At 42.2% G+C, this 16,548-nt stretch overlaps 1 protein-coding gene across 5 annotated transcripts in view; it reads right to left on the reverse strand.

Annotated features, from left to right (window-relative positions):
• Positions 1 to 1,271: 1,271 nt before the first annotated feature.
• The window catches only part of arhgef11 (Rho guanine nucleotide exchange factor (GEF) 11), a 40,308-nt gene continuing 25,031 nt past the window's right edge, over positions 1,272 to 16,548 (reverse strand). For 3 of the 5 annotated variants that reach the window (XM_049567954.1, XM_049567955.1, XM_049567952.1), the window contains 15 exons: positions 16,402 to 16,478; positions 16,160 to 16,285; positions 14,549 to 14,666; positions 14,312 to 14,460; positions 14,127 to 14,202; positions 13,869 to 14,042; positions 13,708 to 13,789; positions 13,539 to 13,619; positions 12,112 to 12,170; positions 11,848 to 12,000; positions 10,209 to 10,442; positions 9,699 to 9,809; positions 9,224 to 9,531; positions 6,774 to 6,906; positions 1,272 to 6,663 (listed from right to left, as the gene is read on the reverse strand). In XM_049567954.1, the coding sequence (XP_049423911.1) occupies positions 6,614 to 6,663; positions 6,774 to 6,906; positions 9,224 to 9,531; positions 9,699 to 9,809; positions 10,209 to 10,442; positions 11,848 to 12,000; positions 12,112 to 12,170; positions 13,539 to 13,619; positions 13,708 to 13,789; positions 13,869 to 14,042; positions 14,127 to 14,202; positions 14,312 to 14,460; positions 14,549 to 14,666; positions 16,160 to 16,285; positions 16,402 to 16,478 (1,931 nt within the window). In that variant the 3' untranslated portion in view covers positions 1,272 to 6,613. The remainder of the gene's footprint in view (positions 6,664 to 6,773; positions 6,907 to 9,223; positions 9,532 to 9,698; positions 9,810 to 10,208; positions 10,443 to 11,847; positions 12,001 to 12,111; positions 12,171 to 13,538; positions 13,620 to 13,707; positions 13,790 to 13,868; positions 14,043 to 14,126; positions 14,203 to 14,311; positions 14,461 to 14,548; positions 14,667 to 16,159; positions 16,286 to 16,401; positions 16,479 to 16,548) is intronic. The other 2 variants (XM_049567953.1, XM_049567956.1) reach the window with 2 other exon arrangements.

Genomic DNA, 16,548 nt, shown 5'->3' on the forward strand with positions numbered 1-16,548 from the left:
AATGGAGCTGAATTTTGTAACGTTACCTTTGTTAAATGTTGCTGTTGTCCCTGCATATGAGTAGAGGAAAAGTTCACTAGCTGCTAGGCTACTTAATACAATGTAAAATGCCATAGGCTTGTGCTAAAAACATTAGCATGTTGTATTTGTGGGGAAAATGTGTCCAGATAAAGACAAGTGTTTGTCTGTGAATGCTGCGAGTTATAGTGAAGCTGATTTGTGTACTTGTGTTTGAAATTGTCTCTATTAAGCCATGTTTAATGTTTTAGTGTGTTTAATGTGTGTTTAGAATCAACTAAACTTTACAGCACTTCAGATATCTCTACTGCCAACTAGTGCTGTGGAGGTGTAACTGCAGAGTGACACAGACACACCACCGCACAATTATAAATGCTCAAAACGGTGTAGGCCACGCCTGTGGGCTACGACATAGGCTCTGCATAGATTTTCTTTAATGTCTAAATAAATACATTGATGGAAACCCTATATTATTTTGGTGGCATTTTCTGTCTATGTTGCCTGTAAGAAGATGCACTTCTGAATTTTTGACAAACATTAAATGCTGACATTAATTCATTTCCATAACCACTTACCCTGTTAGGGGTCGCAGGGTTGCTGGAGTCTATCCCCGCTGACATTGGGCGAGAGGCAGGGTTCACCCTGGACAGGTCACCAGACTGTCACAGGGCTGACACATAGAGACAGACAACCATTCACACTCACATTCACACCTACGGACAATTTAGAGTCACCAGTTAACCTGCATGTCTTTGGACTCTGGGAGGAAGCTGGAGCACCTGGAGAAAACCCACGCTGACACGGGGAGAACATACAAAACCAGAAACCATCTAGATGTGAGGCAACAGCAAGAGGGCGCCAACCACTGCATCACCGTGCTGCCCTAGATTTATGACAATTTCCTAAATTCAAAGATCAAAAACTCACAAACGACATTTTCATTTCCTTTATCCAGTTTCTTTTTAATCTCACAAAACACATGAATCTGAGACATGAGCTCTCTTTTCCTTCTGTGCAGCTAAACAATCTCACCAATTTTAAAAACAAGGGAGAAGAAAATAATTTATACATCCTTTTTTTTAATCATATCTACAAAAATAAAATCAAATACGAGGACTAAGGCTTTACAGAAAAAAATTAACATATATAAAACAAGTGGGTCTGATCTCTCTATATTACATGAGTGAACAAGATTTGTTTTTCCTTAAAAAAAAGACACAAAATAAAAAGACAATGAGATGATAGTTAAAGACGTGTGTATGCATACAGTAGTTTGCACCGTGCAGGGAAGTTTGTTTGTGCAACATTTTATTTTAAAAAAAGAAAGGAATCAGTTATAGCTTTTTTTTTTTTTTTTTAAATTATACAGCTGGTTAGGGCCACAACGCTGATGTCAATGTACAAGATAATGTATGAAAAGAGGAAATTATGGAAGAAAGAAACTGAAGTGTAGAGGTAGAAATTGGAGATGAAAAATGCTGTAGTTAGAGATGGGAGGAAAGAAGAGGAAAGAGATGTCGAGGAGAGGAGGAGATCCTGATTCAACCAGCTCAGACCGGCATTTTTCTGTGCCAAATTCTGGACAGCACATATGTTATGTATGTGATGACTGCATGTCCATAGCTTGGCACGGAAAAGCATTAAAATGACAAAACGTCTGGTCTGAGGTGCTTGAAAATCAGCAACCGAAATGTGGAGGAAAAAACAAGCTTCCCTTCAAAACCTCTGAGGAGATATTTCACTTTGGTAGAACATTTTTACATTTTAGCACAAATTTCTCAAGTTCATACGGAGTCAGCTGCTTGTAACAGCCACCCTGGCAATCAGTAGCTCTCATTTTACGTTGCATCTCATTATTTTGTTCGTATGTGACGGCCAAATACACTTCCCATCGACGACTCCTTCGATGTGTGCCGGCTAAAGAGTGAAAACCTTCCACCAGGCAGTGAAATATCCTTTTAATGGTAATATCAGCGGCTGGTAGTGTGTAAATATACTTGGCTCCTGGTTTGGTAGAGTATTGTCAGTTTTGCTGGCTAACTCACTAAAGCGCTCCTCAGTTAGTATTTGAAACCAGCTCAAATAAAATCCAGTCCCGTGTGATTCTGCCCAGCTTTATAGGAGAAAGAAAGAACAAATGTTTAAACTGGTACAGACATAAAACTTCTCCAGAAGAAGTTCTCTCCTTTTAACAGTTCTGTCTAGCATGTATTAGAGTAAGCTCAAAAAGCACTTGGCTTTAGTGTCAGTCTTTGCTGGTTACTCATGCCTCAACGAAGGTGTACAAAAACCAATCTGCACTTCAAGGACTTAAAATAAGTCCTACACAGGATCCAAAAATAGTTGAAGGAATAGTTTGACATTTTGGGAAATACTCATTCACTTTTTTGCTGAGTTTTAGATAAAAGACTGATACCACTCCACATGTCAGGTGCGGAGCTGTAGCTAGTGATGGCCAAATGAAGCCTCATGAACCACTGTCTTTATTTTCTGACCCCACCAGATGGCGTTCTTGGTTTAAAGATAAAGGCTGAAGGACTGGCAATGAAGTGTGCTTTCAAACCTTTGTTGAACACACAGCACCATCTAGTGGCTTCAGAAAATAAAGACAGTGGTGCATGAGGCCTCATTTGGCCATCACTAGCTGTAGCCAGCAGCTGGCTAGCTTAGCTTGGTGTATTGACTGGAAACAAGGGGGAAACAGCTAGCTTGGCTCTGTCTAAAGATTATAAAATCCACCTGTCACACACATTTAAAGCTCACTACTTAACACCTTATATCTCATTTGTTTAATACTTACAAATACTCACAATTTAGTGTTACAGTGGAGTTATGTGCCAGACGCAGTAACCTTCTTAAGTCCTTTCATCACTGAGCAAGGCAACCCCCAGAGACTCCAAGAGCAAATGAGGTGTAGCGTGTTCATTAGTGAGCTTTACAGGTGCTGGGAGGTGAAGGTTGTAATTGTTGGACAGAGCCAAGCTAGCTGTTTCCCCTGTTTTCATTATTTTCTCTAAGCTAAGACAAGCTAAGCTAAGCAGCCACTGGCGTTAACTTCACATTTCAGGGTTCCCACAATTTTTACCAATTAAACTTTTTCATAATATTCTACCCCATTTCCATGACTTCGTTTAAGTAGTTTAAAACAAGTAGATCTATTAAACATGCACACTTGAGGCATTTGTGGACAAGCAAGGTCCTAGCGTAGGGCTGGGCGATATGCCAACTATGTATGATATATCGTTTTTCGAGCGAGATAGATATTTAAAACCCTGAGCTGTAATGGAGCCGAATTTTGTTAAGTTACCTTTGTTAAATGTTGCTGTTGTCCCTGGCTTCATATGAGTAGACGAGAAGTCCGCTAGCTGCTAGGCTACTTTATACAATGTAAAATGCCATAGGCTTGTGCTAACAACATTAGCATGTTGTATTTGAGGGGAAAATATGTCCAGATTAAAACAAGTGTTTGTCTGTGAATGCTGGGAGTTATAGTGAAGCTGATTTGTGTAATTGTGTTTGAAAGTGTTGCTATTAAGCCATGTTTAATGTGCGTTCTGAATCAACTAAACTTTGCAGAAACCCCACCACTGACTAGTGTTTTGGAGGTGTAACTGTTGTGCAGCTGCATATTTATATTAAAGTGCTTGTGACATCTGAAATGTGGCTTTGACTTGAAACTGACAACATGTAGCCCATTTCGTACAAAATATCGTGTATCGCCGCTCAGCTTGTAAATACCAAGATATGAATTTTTGTCCATATCGCCCAGCTCTATCCTAGCACTTGCTAACTTTACTAGCTCGTTAGATATTTCTCCTTCCAACCACCTGCATATGCCAACAGATCAGATCAGCACATACAGGTAGTGATGGCCAAATGAAGCCTCATAAACCAATCTGTTTATTTTCTCACCCCACCAGATGGCACTCTTGGTTTAAAGATAAAGGCTGAAAGACTTGCAATGAAATGTGTTTTCAAACCTTTGTTGAACAGACAGTGCCATCTAGTGGCTACGGAAAACAAAGACAGTGGTTCATAAGGCCTCATTTGGCCATCACTACACACAGGTACAAAGCAAGCGCCCCTTTTTTATGGATATAAAACCAAAGATCATATGGATGTGAATGCAATTTGATATGTGTGGATTATAATTTTGACAATTTAGTTTGTGACCTTGCCTAAATCTGAGCGTACATGATACCTTAATTAATTAAGGCTGACGGCCATCATATCCCTTCAGTTTTCCCCCGTCCAAGTGGATCAGTGATCCAACACACTGGCTGGAATTTGCTTATCTGGACATCTATACATATATCTGTTTGATTGAATCATGAAGAATCGTTAGTCTATGTGTTGTGTGTAAATAACCAACCTGTTAACAGCCAACTGTTTGATCGACAGCTGAGATTTAGTTGGGGACCACAGTCGGATGCGGCTATACTGTATGACTGTACTGCAGCAGCCTCCCGCTCAAGCTAACATTAGCTATCCGTCAGTAGTGACTGTCACCAGCATCATTTACAGATTTACCACACTGGCAGTGAATATTCAGCTACCTTATGCGGCTCAAATCTCAGTGTGAACGCTTTGGTTAACCCGGTAAAGAAAAGCTTTTCAGCATCTTCCTGTTTCCCTCCTGATGTGACAGTGTGTTTCCATTCCCCAATGTTGGGCACCACCACAGCAATGACATGATGCCGATGCGATCTATGTGTATCACGTGACACTTGACCTTTTAAGGATCACGCAGTGCAGCACTAGATTTTAAATAAGTATTGAAAGGAGCATAATGTTATACGTTTTGGGATTTTTATGAACATATGTTAAACAATAGCTAAAAAAAATGTATATTCAAAATTTTTCAAAAAAGTTTTTCTAATTTTATAACTTTTCCAGAAATTTAATGAACATGGGAACTCTGACATTTACCAAACAGATATAAAAGTGGTTTCCAAAAATGTCAAACTCTTCCTTTAAATTAATATTTCCTTAATCTAGTTGCATATACAGTACTGTTTTTTGTTTTTTGTCTTGGACCATGTGCTTGAGTTTGTAAAGTGTAATTTTACAAAGCTTTTTATTCCTCCCAATAAATACAAGTTGTTCTCTGTGGTGGATCTCTCACTGTAAAGCTACTTGGTGAAGAGCGCAGTCCTTTCATGGCTTTGGATGTGGGCTACATATGAACACTATGTGTGGTATAACTGCTGGAAGGGAGAAGTTGCTGGTTCACAGTATTCACCGCGATACTAACACACACACTATATACTGGAGAGAAAGCTAGAGAGTCGTATCTTGAAGTGTCGACAGGCAATGTCAGCGGCGATATTTGGCAGCAGTTTCATTGAGTGACAAACAGGTTTGCAGTGAAAGTTCAAGTTTCTCAGTTTGAATCTGTATTTGTCCTCTTTCCTCACACTCGTCGTCAACATTGCCTGTCTTGAACCTCGCCCCCAAAATATCCTAAATCTCCCAAACTTAAACCTAAACAACTTTACATGATACGAACAGCTGTGTGAATCCACTGAGCTTTGTTTTTTTTTTTTTTTTTTTTTTTAAATCGCTGAGATCCCTGTATGCCTCTGAAGCAGCGCTGAAAATAAAACCTGCCAGCATTTCAGTAGTAAACAGCGCAGTAGTGTTTCCAGAACGTAAAAATGAACAATCAATATGAACCATGTAATGATCAGTAAGTCGCACTAATGGTTCCAAACAGCCGCTTAAAGGAGAACTTAAGGATATGTCAGTGTGGCTGCAACTGTTCCCAATGACAATAGTGTTTCTCCCGGTTTGAAAGGGATATGAAGGTCTGAGATGAATGATGCAGTTAAATGGTGTGTGTGTGATATTGGTTTCCTTACCCAGTGCAAATAACCTGAATTATATAGACACAGTCCTTCGGCCGTGGTGGCAGGTGAACTCAGTGTAAAGCAACCAGTGGAGGTGGGGCGGGGACCCCCGGAGGCCATCTTGGCTCATAACGTCGGCCCCTAAATAAAGCCAGTGGCATCTCCAGTCCCTGATCTGTCCACAGCAGAGTGGACGTACACGACAGAGGGATGCATTGTGGGTAAAGTGCAGGGGTGATGGGTCCCTCGGATTATTCCTTAAATTAACATTTCAACACTTTTCTGCTCCGTCTTTTCAACCAGCTCTTTAAAGCAACTCGACGTACGACTCCTTTTCCTTCACAAATATCCAACTTGGTGATTTTCTTTCCAACTTTCAGTTCTTCCATCTTTTTCCTTTTCTCTTCGTCAGCCAACTTGTCTTCTGCCTTTTTCTTCCTTCATAGTTTTTCCTCACTCTGTCCTGGACTCCCTCGTACTCTGGTAGAAGTCAGAAGTTGCTCTGACCTCAGAAATCCTGGTGAATCCAGCCAGCTTACTGGTATCCCAGGGCAACAGGAAGCAAACAAACAAAAAAAAAAAAAAACAGCTACGGTCCGTCCTGGGTTCTGTTCTACTGGCCAGTGCATGCAGGGACGAGGGGCGACGGGAGGCAGGGCTGAGGTGCCCGAGTCTGACTGTGGGTACATATATGTGCGTCCGTAAGCCAACAATCAAGATTGAGTGACTGCGAGTAAATCCAGAGGTCAGAATCCAGTCGACTGAATCTTGGGTTCTGCTGGACTTCCCTCTTTGCCTGGTTGGGTTCAAGAAAAAAGGGAGATATTATTTGGTGTAAAAAGCAACTCAAACTGATCGTCAGCCATTGTTTTAAGGTTTGAGATGCAATTTCAGGGTCCCCCTCACCGTCTCCTGAGCCACGATCCAAAGATGGTGTTCTAGAGACGGTTGCCGAGTGACACTGTTGGTCCTCTGACTCCTGATTGACAAAAGGCTCTCTGAGGGTTTTCAAAAGCTTGTGATGGGACTTTTCTATTTCCTGTAAAGGGGTGAAGATGCAGAAAATTACACAGGTAGAACAATGAGTGTAATTATACTAAAAGGTGAGAGGAGAAAGGGGGACTTTAAACTTAGACTAGTCGGAACTAGTCGAAAAATTAAAAATAAAAGACGCTAAAATAGTCGAAATTGAGCACAATTGTGACAAAATGTGACACTTTCTAATGTCACAATGGAGGGACAACTACGCAGGTTGATAACAGCGCTGCTCATCGTGGACTATATTGCTGTCATTGTTCATTTTAGTCAAACCATACAGTTTGAAAACGAGGCGCGGCTCCAACTAGAGAACAATGTTTTGATGCATTGGATGTGCTGAAGCCCCTCTCTCGTTTAACCTAGTAAGAAAACATGGAGTGGGCGTGAGCGTGTGTGAGGCTCAGACATACTTCCTGGAACAATGTCCGTTTGTACCAGTCACTCACACGCGGTTCCATATATTGATTCAGAGAGCCGCATGTGAGTTTGTGCATGTGTGTAAAAGAGAAAGAGACTGCCAGGGAGAGCAGCTGATGATCAGAACCGCCGGTTAGTTTTGCATACTGAGCCAATCTCACCCGTTTCCCTCTTGATATCTTAATAATAAGCTTACCAACTAGTAATTCTGTTAACGACTAGCGAGGGTGGAAACGTTTAATCAACTAATCAAGTAATCACGCACATCCCTCGTCCTCTTCCTGTTGTAAACGTAGTGGGTTAAATACGATAATATCCTGCTGCTTAGAAATGTTTGAGCCAGTCTGTTGCTTGTTGTCGTTGTTGTTGTTTTAATAGAATGGACAAAACCTCTTCACCATGAAGGCATTAGTGGTGTCACAACAGAAAAAAAGACATATACCCTGTAGTATAATCCATTTGAAAAAAAAAGTAACATTCAAGTGTTATTCTACACTCACACTCATTTATTTATGACTCGATGATAAATGCTGCATTAGTTACAGTCCACTCTAAGGCTGCAGTGTTAGCTTCCCTTCCATGAAAGCTGATCCTAGTGATGGCTGAATGAGGCCTCATGAACCACTGTCTTTATTTTCTGAAGCCACCAGATGGCGCTGTCTGCTCAACAAAGGTTTGAAAGCACACTTCATTGCCAGTCCTTCAGCCTTTATCTTTAAACCAAGAGCACCATCTGGTGGGGTCAGAAAATAAAGAAAGTCGTTCATGAAGCTTCATTTGGCCATCACTACTGATCCCTGCTGTTAGCTTCATTTTTTAAAAATTTAACACATACAGCGCAGAAGGAAGGGTACTGCTAGCTGATCTAGCACTACTGAACTAGCTTAAGTAACAGCTCATCAGATAAGGACGCCATTTATGTTTTTGTGTGCTGACAGGAGCACGAGTATCTTGGTTTCTGAGCAGTATCACAGTTTTGGTAGAAAGTAGACCTGTGCTGGTTTGGAAATTTTCCAACGGGTTTGATTTAAAGCCAAATATCTAACCGAACCGATATATCAAATTATATTCCTAATTTTACCACTAGGGGTCGCATTTGAACTACTTTTCCCAATAAAAGCCCATTATAGGTGTAACACGCTTCCAATCCACTAGGTGGCAGTAATGCTGTATTAACCGCCAATACACACAAGGTTACACAAGAAGAAGACGACGCAGAAGGACACCAAGGAACTTTCCTCCGACTCCGCTCTCTCAGTGGAGACACGGCGGTTGAGAGGGCCGAGTGAGAGGACGTTCCTGTCGTAGTTCCAGCCCCCCAAATAGTACCAGGAACTTCTTCAGTGGAAATGGGTTACTATGGCAACAAACTGAATGACTGCTGACTCCCTCGCACTTTCCCCCGCCCCCAGTGAAATTTGATCTCTTGCAGCAGCAGCAGACAGCTGAGCGGAGCAGAGCTGTGGAGTCCCTCCGAAGCCTCTGAGACAAACTAAACAAAACACTTGTAGGCTCCTCCACTTCATTTATAAACAAACTTAAACCTTATTAAGTTGTCATAATGCATGTTACAATGCAAGATAAGTTGAATATAGTCCCTTGACACGCCGCCGATGTGAAAAGCTTTTTTTTTCCTCCTCCGGTTTATCCGGTTGGCACAAGCCTATTAGAAAGAAAATAGTTCCGACATGAAACTGCTCACAACAAGGTCTGCGGACTATCTTGAGTAACAGGGTCCTGATTTCAACATTGGAGAGAAGTCAGACATCTCTGCGGCCGATGTCTCTAACATTCGGCAACTCACACCAAAACAATCTAGCTTGATAAAAAGCACTACAGGCAAGTGGACAAACATGCATTTTTGATTTTGGGGTGAACTTGTCCCTTTAACACAAACTCACCTTCAGCTGCCGCAACTTGCTCGTTAACCCCTCAATCGTGAGGAAAATCTCATCTACATTTTTGATCACGTGGCTCTGGTGCCCAGCCTGTGACTGGCCGGTTTCCTCTTCCTGTTCCGGTTGCATAGCCTCTGATTGACTGGATTCTGGACCACAGGTGGGCGTTTCCTCCTCTGGCTGCGTCTGTGGTGATATCACTTCCTCCAGAGGTTGTGGGAAGTGGCTGGCGGTGGGGGTAGGAGGGTCATTGAGGTCATCAGTGGTGGTCTCTCCCTGCTCTGTAGGCATTACCAAGTAGAAAGTGTTCCCTAGAGTGCAGAAAGTGTGGGGGTGAGTCATTTCAGGGCAAAATCAACACTAGCTCTAAGATTGCAGATTATGTTCTTTATCTATTACCTTGATGAATATTATACATGGAAAAATACACATGTAGATGAAAGGATGCACAGCACTTCACCAGTTTATTCATCATTACCCTGCGTAGTGGCCTCGCCTCTCGGCTTGGACGACTGGTCGGAGGGGAGGGTGACATCAGCAGTGATGTCGTCAGGGACAGAGGAAGAAGAAGAAGGACCCGCAACCACAGCTATAGCACAGAGGATAGACGTGTGGAGGTGTTTGTGTGTGAAGGAAAGAAGAGTGAAAAGGAGTGAGGATAGATGTCGATGTAGGAGCCAAGTGTAAGATCAGTGTGTTGTGAAAAGCAGGCAGACAAAAAGAAAATGAGAAGATAAAGTGTGTGAGAAACAAAATAATGAATCACAGAGTGCAGAGAAAACATGCAGAGGAAGGCTGCCACCAAGATTTTATCCAAACAACAGACGGAAAGCAGTCAGCTGAATTCACTTTTGGTTCAGTCAACGCCAAATTAGGTCTTTTAATTTGTAATTATCTGAGAATTGAATGAACTCAGAGTGCTCAGCCAGCACTGCCGAAGAATTTAAGATGATCATCTCAGAAAAGTTTCCTTCCTCTGATCCGTTACCTTTCCGTACGACCTGAATGCTGGGTTGCTCTGCTTCTGGGGGCGGGACCTCTTCAGGGTCTGCCTCCCATTCGTTGGTGCTGAAGTTGAGGACGGTCTCCAGAGACTCTGGCCGCTGTCTCTCAGTGAACGAGCTCCTTTCGTTTGCCGTCTCGTTGGTGGGCGTGTCGTCTGAGTCGTGGCTCCAACCGTCCTCTTCCAAATCTCGTAGTATGAGCTGCCTTAGTGTTTCAACTGTAGAGGCAAGAAAACAACAACAAAAATAAATAAACAAAAAAAGGACAAACTACAATTATCGCCTTGTGGTTGTATGCCTCCGCGCACCAGTCAAGCTGCACTTGCAGTTACATTCATGTCTGTAAAAACATGGATGCTTCACACACAGAAGACACAAAGAAGATCAATACACAGTTTAAATGTGGACACCCAAGATTAGTGTCAACAATCCAGTATCTGATCAACTGTCCCTGAGATATGACGTTGAGTAATGGGCAGAAAAGTGTTTTTGCAGTTCATGACGTCACAGTAAAGATGACCTTTCACTTTTTGGATATATAAAATGTCATTACTTGATATTTTCGTGGTATAAGACACATTTGTCATAATAATGTATGAATTCTTGAGATTTTTAAACAAAACAAGAATTCATACACTAATTACAACATTTCCAAACAATGGCCAAAACATATTTTTTTAGTGGTCACAGTGACCTTGACATTTGGCCACCAAATTCTAACCAGTTCCTCGTTTCGTCCGAATGGACATTTGTGCCAAAGTCGAAAAAATTCTCTCAAGGCGTTCATGAGATATCGTGTTCACAAGAATGGTATGGACAGAGATATGTACGAACGGACAACTAGGGCTGCCCCGACAGTTGACCAAATGTTAGTCGACCAGAAAGGTCATTAGTCAGCGAGATTTCATTGGTTGCTTAGTCGCAGAAAAAAAGACAAAAATGTGAAATTCTATTAGGAGCTGCGCCTTGTCAAAATTGATCAAAACCTGCGGTTATTCCACAGGCTAGTTAATAACACGTCAGGCAGGAAATCCAAAGTGTGGGATCATTTTGAGAAGGTGAAGGACGAACCCAAGGTGATATGTAAACTCATCTTCATTGGTCGACTACAAACATGACGTATCATCTGAAACATGGAAGTAGCTACATGCCCATTAGCCCACAGCGTCATTAACAGGCGGCTCGCTCAGTGTGTGACGTGCACTTGTAGATAAAATATAGGCCTATATTAATGAAGGTTCATTAGTACGGTTTTGTATTTCTCTGTAATGTAGCACAGTGTTAACAGTGTTACTGATACTATTCTTTCTCACACCTTCAACTCAAACCATTGTGTTGCCCCGCCCAAAATATATGATCTAATAATATGGTAAACATGCAGGCGCCTAGTCGACTAATGACTCTAAATGACGACTAGTGGTCGACTAGAAAAATTCTTAAGTAAGGGGCAGCCCTATGGGCAACCCAAAAAAAATATGGATTAAATTACACCTGTTACACTACAGGTTATTAACCCATGAAGACCAATATGACATTTACATGTTAACCATCAAATTCAAAACACTAAATAAGTTTAACCTCCAACACTTTGCAGAAGTGACACAAATGTGTTTGATATCTCACCGTCTTGTAAAGCGGCCTCTGCCACACCAACTGGTTTTCTGTCCCCACAGAGGAAAGCTCCTGATTGGTCCGTAGGTGTGTTTGCTGAGAGCTCTATGTCGTCGTTGGAAGAATGAGGCTCCATGGAATCTGACTGCTCCGTCATGGAGTTGTCTGGAATCAGAGGTTTTGTTTAATGACTTAGCCAAAAAGATCTATTTTGTATCAGAAATATTGGCAGACAGTTTACATATTAAGAGCTGATGTTTATAATGTGGTTATTACCTGCATAGACATTGCTGCCAGTTGACACTGGGGATGCACTGCGCAGACTGGGGGAACTACTGAAAAAATACGCACGGTGGTGAGAATAAATGCATAGAGAGAAGTACATGAGAAAATGAAAACATCTAATTAAGGCTCGGGTATATTTTAAAAAATTAAAATACCAGTACCCTAAAAGTTACCCATAATGTTAATGGACTGTAGTAAAGCCATACTTTAGAACGTTTTAGTGGCATCTCAGCACGCTTAAGTGCTCACTCTGTCAACTACTCCGCACTCGACTTCACCACAACACCGATTATATGGGTTATAACTGCTGCTGCGGGAGTGTAAGCTCTTTGCCAGGGACAGTTAAGAGTCCACTGTAACTATAAAATGAAAGGATGTTTTGCTGCCTCTCACAGCAGCTGTAGTCTGAGAAAAAATAACTTGATTCCTTGGGCCGACTGCCGGCGACTTTTAAGGTGGAATGTTTACTTGTAAAGTTACTCAGTGCATGAGTTAAAGGCGTGAATCCATCAGCACACCTGAAATTTCACTGTGACAAGTTTGACCATCACTTTAGTTTTTATATGACATACACTTTTAGTAATGAGTGGATCTTCAAGCATTTAAAAATATGTATTAATTTCGATGGGATTATATCCCAATCCTCACTTGGAGGAAAAAAAAAGCATTGTGGAGCGTCGTTCCTGTGGGCTCCGGCAACACTAAAACCCTGAGCTTGCCTGAGAAGGACTAAATGCACAAACCTGCTATTTTTAAATATCCTATGGAGAGAGACTCTCACTGCAGCCTGTTTTATTTTGTTCTGAAAATGTCACCGTGCAGCCTCATTCTGTGGACGATAAATGAGGTGTAGACTGATAAAGGAGGAAATACAGTGAGTGCTGGACGGAGCAGTGAGTGACAACAACCCCACCCACATTTAAGGGTACTGTTTGTGGTGGAAACCCTAGGGTCTAGGTACCATGTCTGAAGGGTTACTTCTGGTTCCAAAGGTACCATACTGAAAGTGTTTGGAAGCAGGGCTAAAGTGAGAAGGCTGACTGTTAGCATCACACAGCTAACATCACCTAATGGTTATTAACAGGTTTGATGTTAGCCACTGCTGCTATGTAAGCTTGTGCTAACTGACTGATCACTGAGAGGAGAGCAGCTCTTGGGACAGCAGCAACAGAAATTTTGCTGATCCAGCAAAGAGTCGGGATGGTCCCAGATAAAGCCCTGGCGCAAAGAGGATGTAATGCAGGTATTGTTTGACTGGAGACATTTTGATACTACTTGGGTTATTGTGGTGAATACCTTACAGGATTCCAGAGCCAATAACCAACCCTACATCCACAAGTGTCTTAACAGTAACCTTCTGCCAAAGGATTCCTAACATGTCGCTGTGTTTATTATTCATAGACACAAGATTTACTCACGATAAAGGCATGGATCCATGATTGATCAGGGGTGACGAACCACCAGCCGATGAGATGGTCTTTTCAAGTGAATCTTTCCAGCTGAAAAACAAAAACACAAGTTTCTGGAGGCTGAAGAAGAGCATGGATGTTGGGTGAGTCTTCCTACCAGTTACAGAAAAGACCTTACGTGTTTTTCTCTGATGACGTCCCAGCCACCAGCTCATAGATCTGCCTCTCTGTGGTGCTGATGATGTAGAGGGCTCTGTTGTCTGGAGAGAAATCACAACATTAGATGCACATTTGATCACCAGACAAGCAGGAGAGAAATTAAGTGCTGCACAGTCCTACCTGTAGCCACCGAGCGGACCAGCAGAGAGTCCAGCTTCACAAGAGGGCTGAAGGAGGTCTTGCTGTCTCCGCTGCCTCCACCCAGCCAGCGGGATGGATACTTAAGCTGTAGCCGGTCGTCTGGGCCCCTCTGTAGAAGGACCAGGCAGTCTGACAGCAGCAGCGCTTGAATCTCTGATGGAGGGATACGGAGACATGCGATTAAGAGGTATGAAACCAAACCGATGAGACTGTATGTATTTACACAAAGGTACTGACCGATCTGCTTGTCTTTGCTGACTTTCCACGTAAGAGGACCTTCATGAATCATTCTCTTGGTGGTGAGGTCCAGACTCTGTGAGAGACAAAAGTAAGCATACAAATTTTGGTCATCGCAATATGAACAATCTAAACCAGAAGAAAAGGACACAAAAAAGCTTAGCCAGCATAAACGATTCAACTACCTTGAATACAGGGGCAGCGTCCAGCCTGCGTTGGTATTGGCTGAGGCGTTGCCGTTGTTCTGTTTCACCGACAACCTCGTTAACGACCTGCAGTATCCCTCGGCAACAAGCCTGGGCGCGCTGAAGTGAGGGGAGGTCCGACGAACCAGCTAAACGAAAAAACAAGAATATTAAAAATCGCACTTTCTTGGCATTTGGTTTTCCTGTTCTTTTACAACACGTCTCTTGATTTCTCACCCTCTGTGTGTTTAATGATGTTGTCCAGCAGCAGGGGGTACTTAGTAAGTCTCTGCATCTCTGACACCAGCAGGTCTTTGAGCTGCAGCCTCCGACAGTGAGGACTCGCTTCGCACTCCTGGACAAATGTCAAACACGCATTAGAGCACGTGTGTGAATTCTGCAGATCCTTCATTGTCTTTTAATCTACATGGTGAATCATAGACACGGTGACATAAAAACCAATACCAACTACAGTCTAAAAAGTCACTCTTACATATTTATGAAACAATCTTTTTTTAAAAATTATTTTTTGGGTTTTAATGACAGGACAGTTCACACAGCGTCAAGGGGGAAGAGAGGGGGGATGACATGCAGCAAAGAGCCACAAGCTGGAATTGAACTTGCAGCCTCTGTGCATGGGGCACCCGCTCTCAGAGTATTTTAATCTCCTATGACACCGCTTGCAAATCACATGTGTTATATCCAAGTCCTTCTTTTCTTTCCTTCTATATTAAAAAAAAATCCCAAATAAGTCCAGACGTTTGATTCAAACACAGATGGCACATTTCTGATTTCTTTCTCCGGTGCCTCCATGTTTGTTTTGATAAACTTCCTGTCAAATGCTGCTGACTGGGTCCTCTGCTGACCTCACCAGGTATAACAAAAACATCAGCACCATCTAGTGGACTGAAAAAGCAACTGATTTTATTATTGTAGTACCAAAAGTTACATCAAAATACGTATTTGCAAAAATGACTTACGTTAAAAACATTGATACTTGTCGTCCATGTATTGATACAGTAACATGATACTATGCTGTACTGATTTTGCCCCCATGAATTTAAGTTTTCACATAAAAAAACAAACATCTTTAAAAAAAACCACCACATCTAAAGCCATTCACAACACATGTATAATTCCCTCTCCAATACCTATTGTACATTGCTGGGAAGACATCAACAAACTTCTCCTTCAACCAGCTGCATTTATTCAAGTTTATCTCCAAAATTACATTTGAACACACCATTAGGACATTATAATATACCTTCAACCCAATAGTCATATTTGAAGAATAGAGCTTGAACGCATCATGATATAACTCAATGCAACTCTGTTAGCTATTAGTTTCGGCCACTGGCTGCTACCTGCTAACGTTAACTAGCTCTCCTCAAGCCAATTCCAACCAAGTGGCAACCTCCTGGGCTGGAAAATGAAGCGAACACGTAAGTACGGAAAACTGTATTTCTTTGAATGGCCACTTGGCCATTGCGTCGTTTTATCCTGAATGTGTCCTGGGGAAGATATATGTTCATCCCAAGCAAAACTGTTGTGACATTGGAAAGACATCGACCACTGCCATCGGTGGATGTCATCCATTTGTCGATAGCCTGATATCAGTCGATACCGATGTTCAGCCAATGAATCAGTGCATCCCTAATTCAAGCAAGAAACTTGCGTATGCCTGCTGTGATGATGACAAAAATAGACCTATAATAACTACTTACATAAAACTATAAAGTCCTCACTCCTACGCTGACTACAGAAATTACTGGTGTAAGCGATGTCTCCTGGAGCACGCTTGTGTTGAGCAGACGTTTGTGTGTTAGGAACAGAAGTGTGTGCGCATACCTGGATAATGTGAGCGAAGCGAGGGTCTTTACGCTTTTTGTTCTTAATCAGCTCCACGGCCTGAGACTGCTGGCTGCACAGCTGCGACGCGTGTTCCTGAAACTCGTCTCCGGCTGCACCTTCGAACTGCAAACACACACACCGCTGTTAACATACCAAATATACACGTATGCACATGAACACCTCATTCCTCTTGTAATGTGAAAGAACATGGAAGTGATGGCAGTGATTAGTTCACTCACCCTGGCCAGCATAACGTCCCCGATGTCCTGAACGATGGGAGTTTCTCTTCGCTTCTTCATCGCTTCGCACAGACTTGCTGCAAAGGAGTGACATAAACGCAACATTAAGACTGACATTAAAAGAACCTCAACATCTGTGGTCATCAG

Source organism: Epinephelus fuscoguttatus, linkage group LG23, assembly GCF_011397635.1.
Source record: "Epinephelus fuscoguttatus linkage group LG23, E.fuscoguttatus.final_Chr_v1".
Taxonomy (NCBI): Eukaryota; Metazoa; Chordata; class Actinopteri; order Perciformes; family Serranidae; genus Epinephelus; species Epinephelus fuscoguttatus.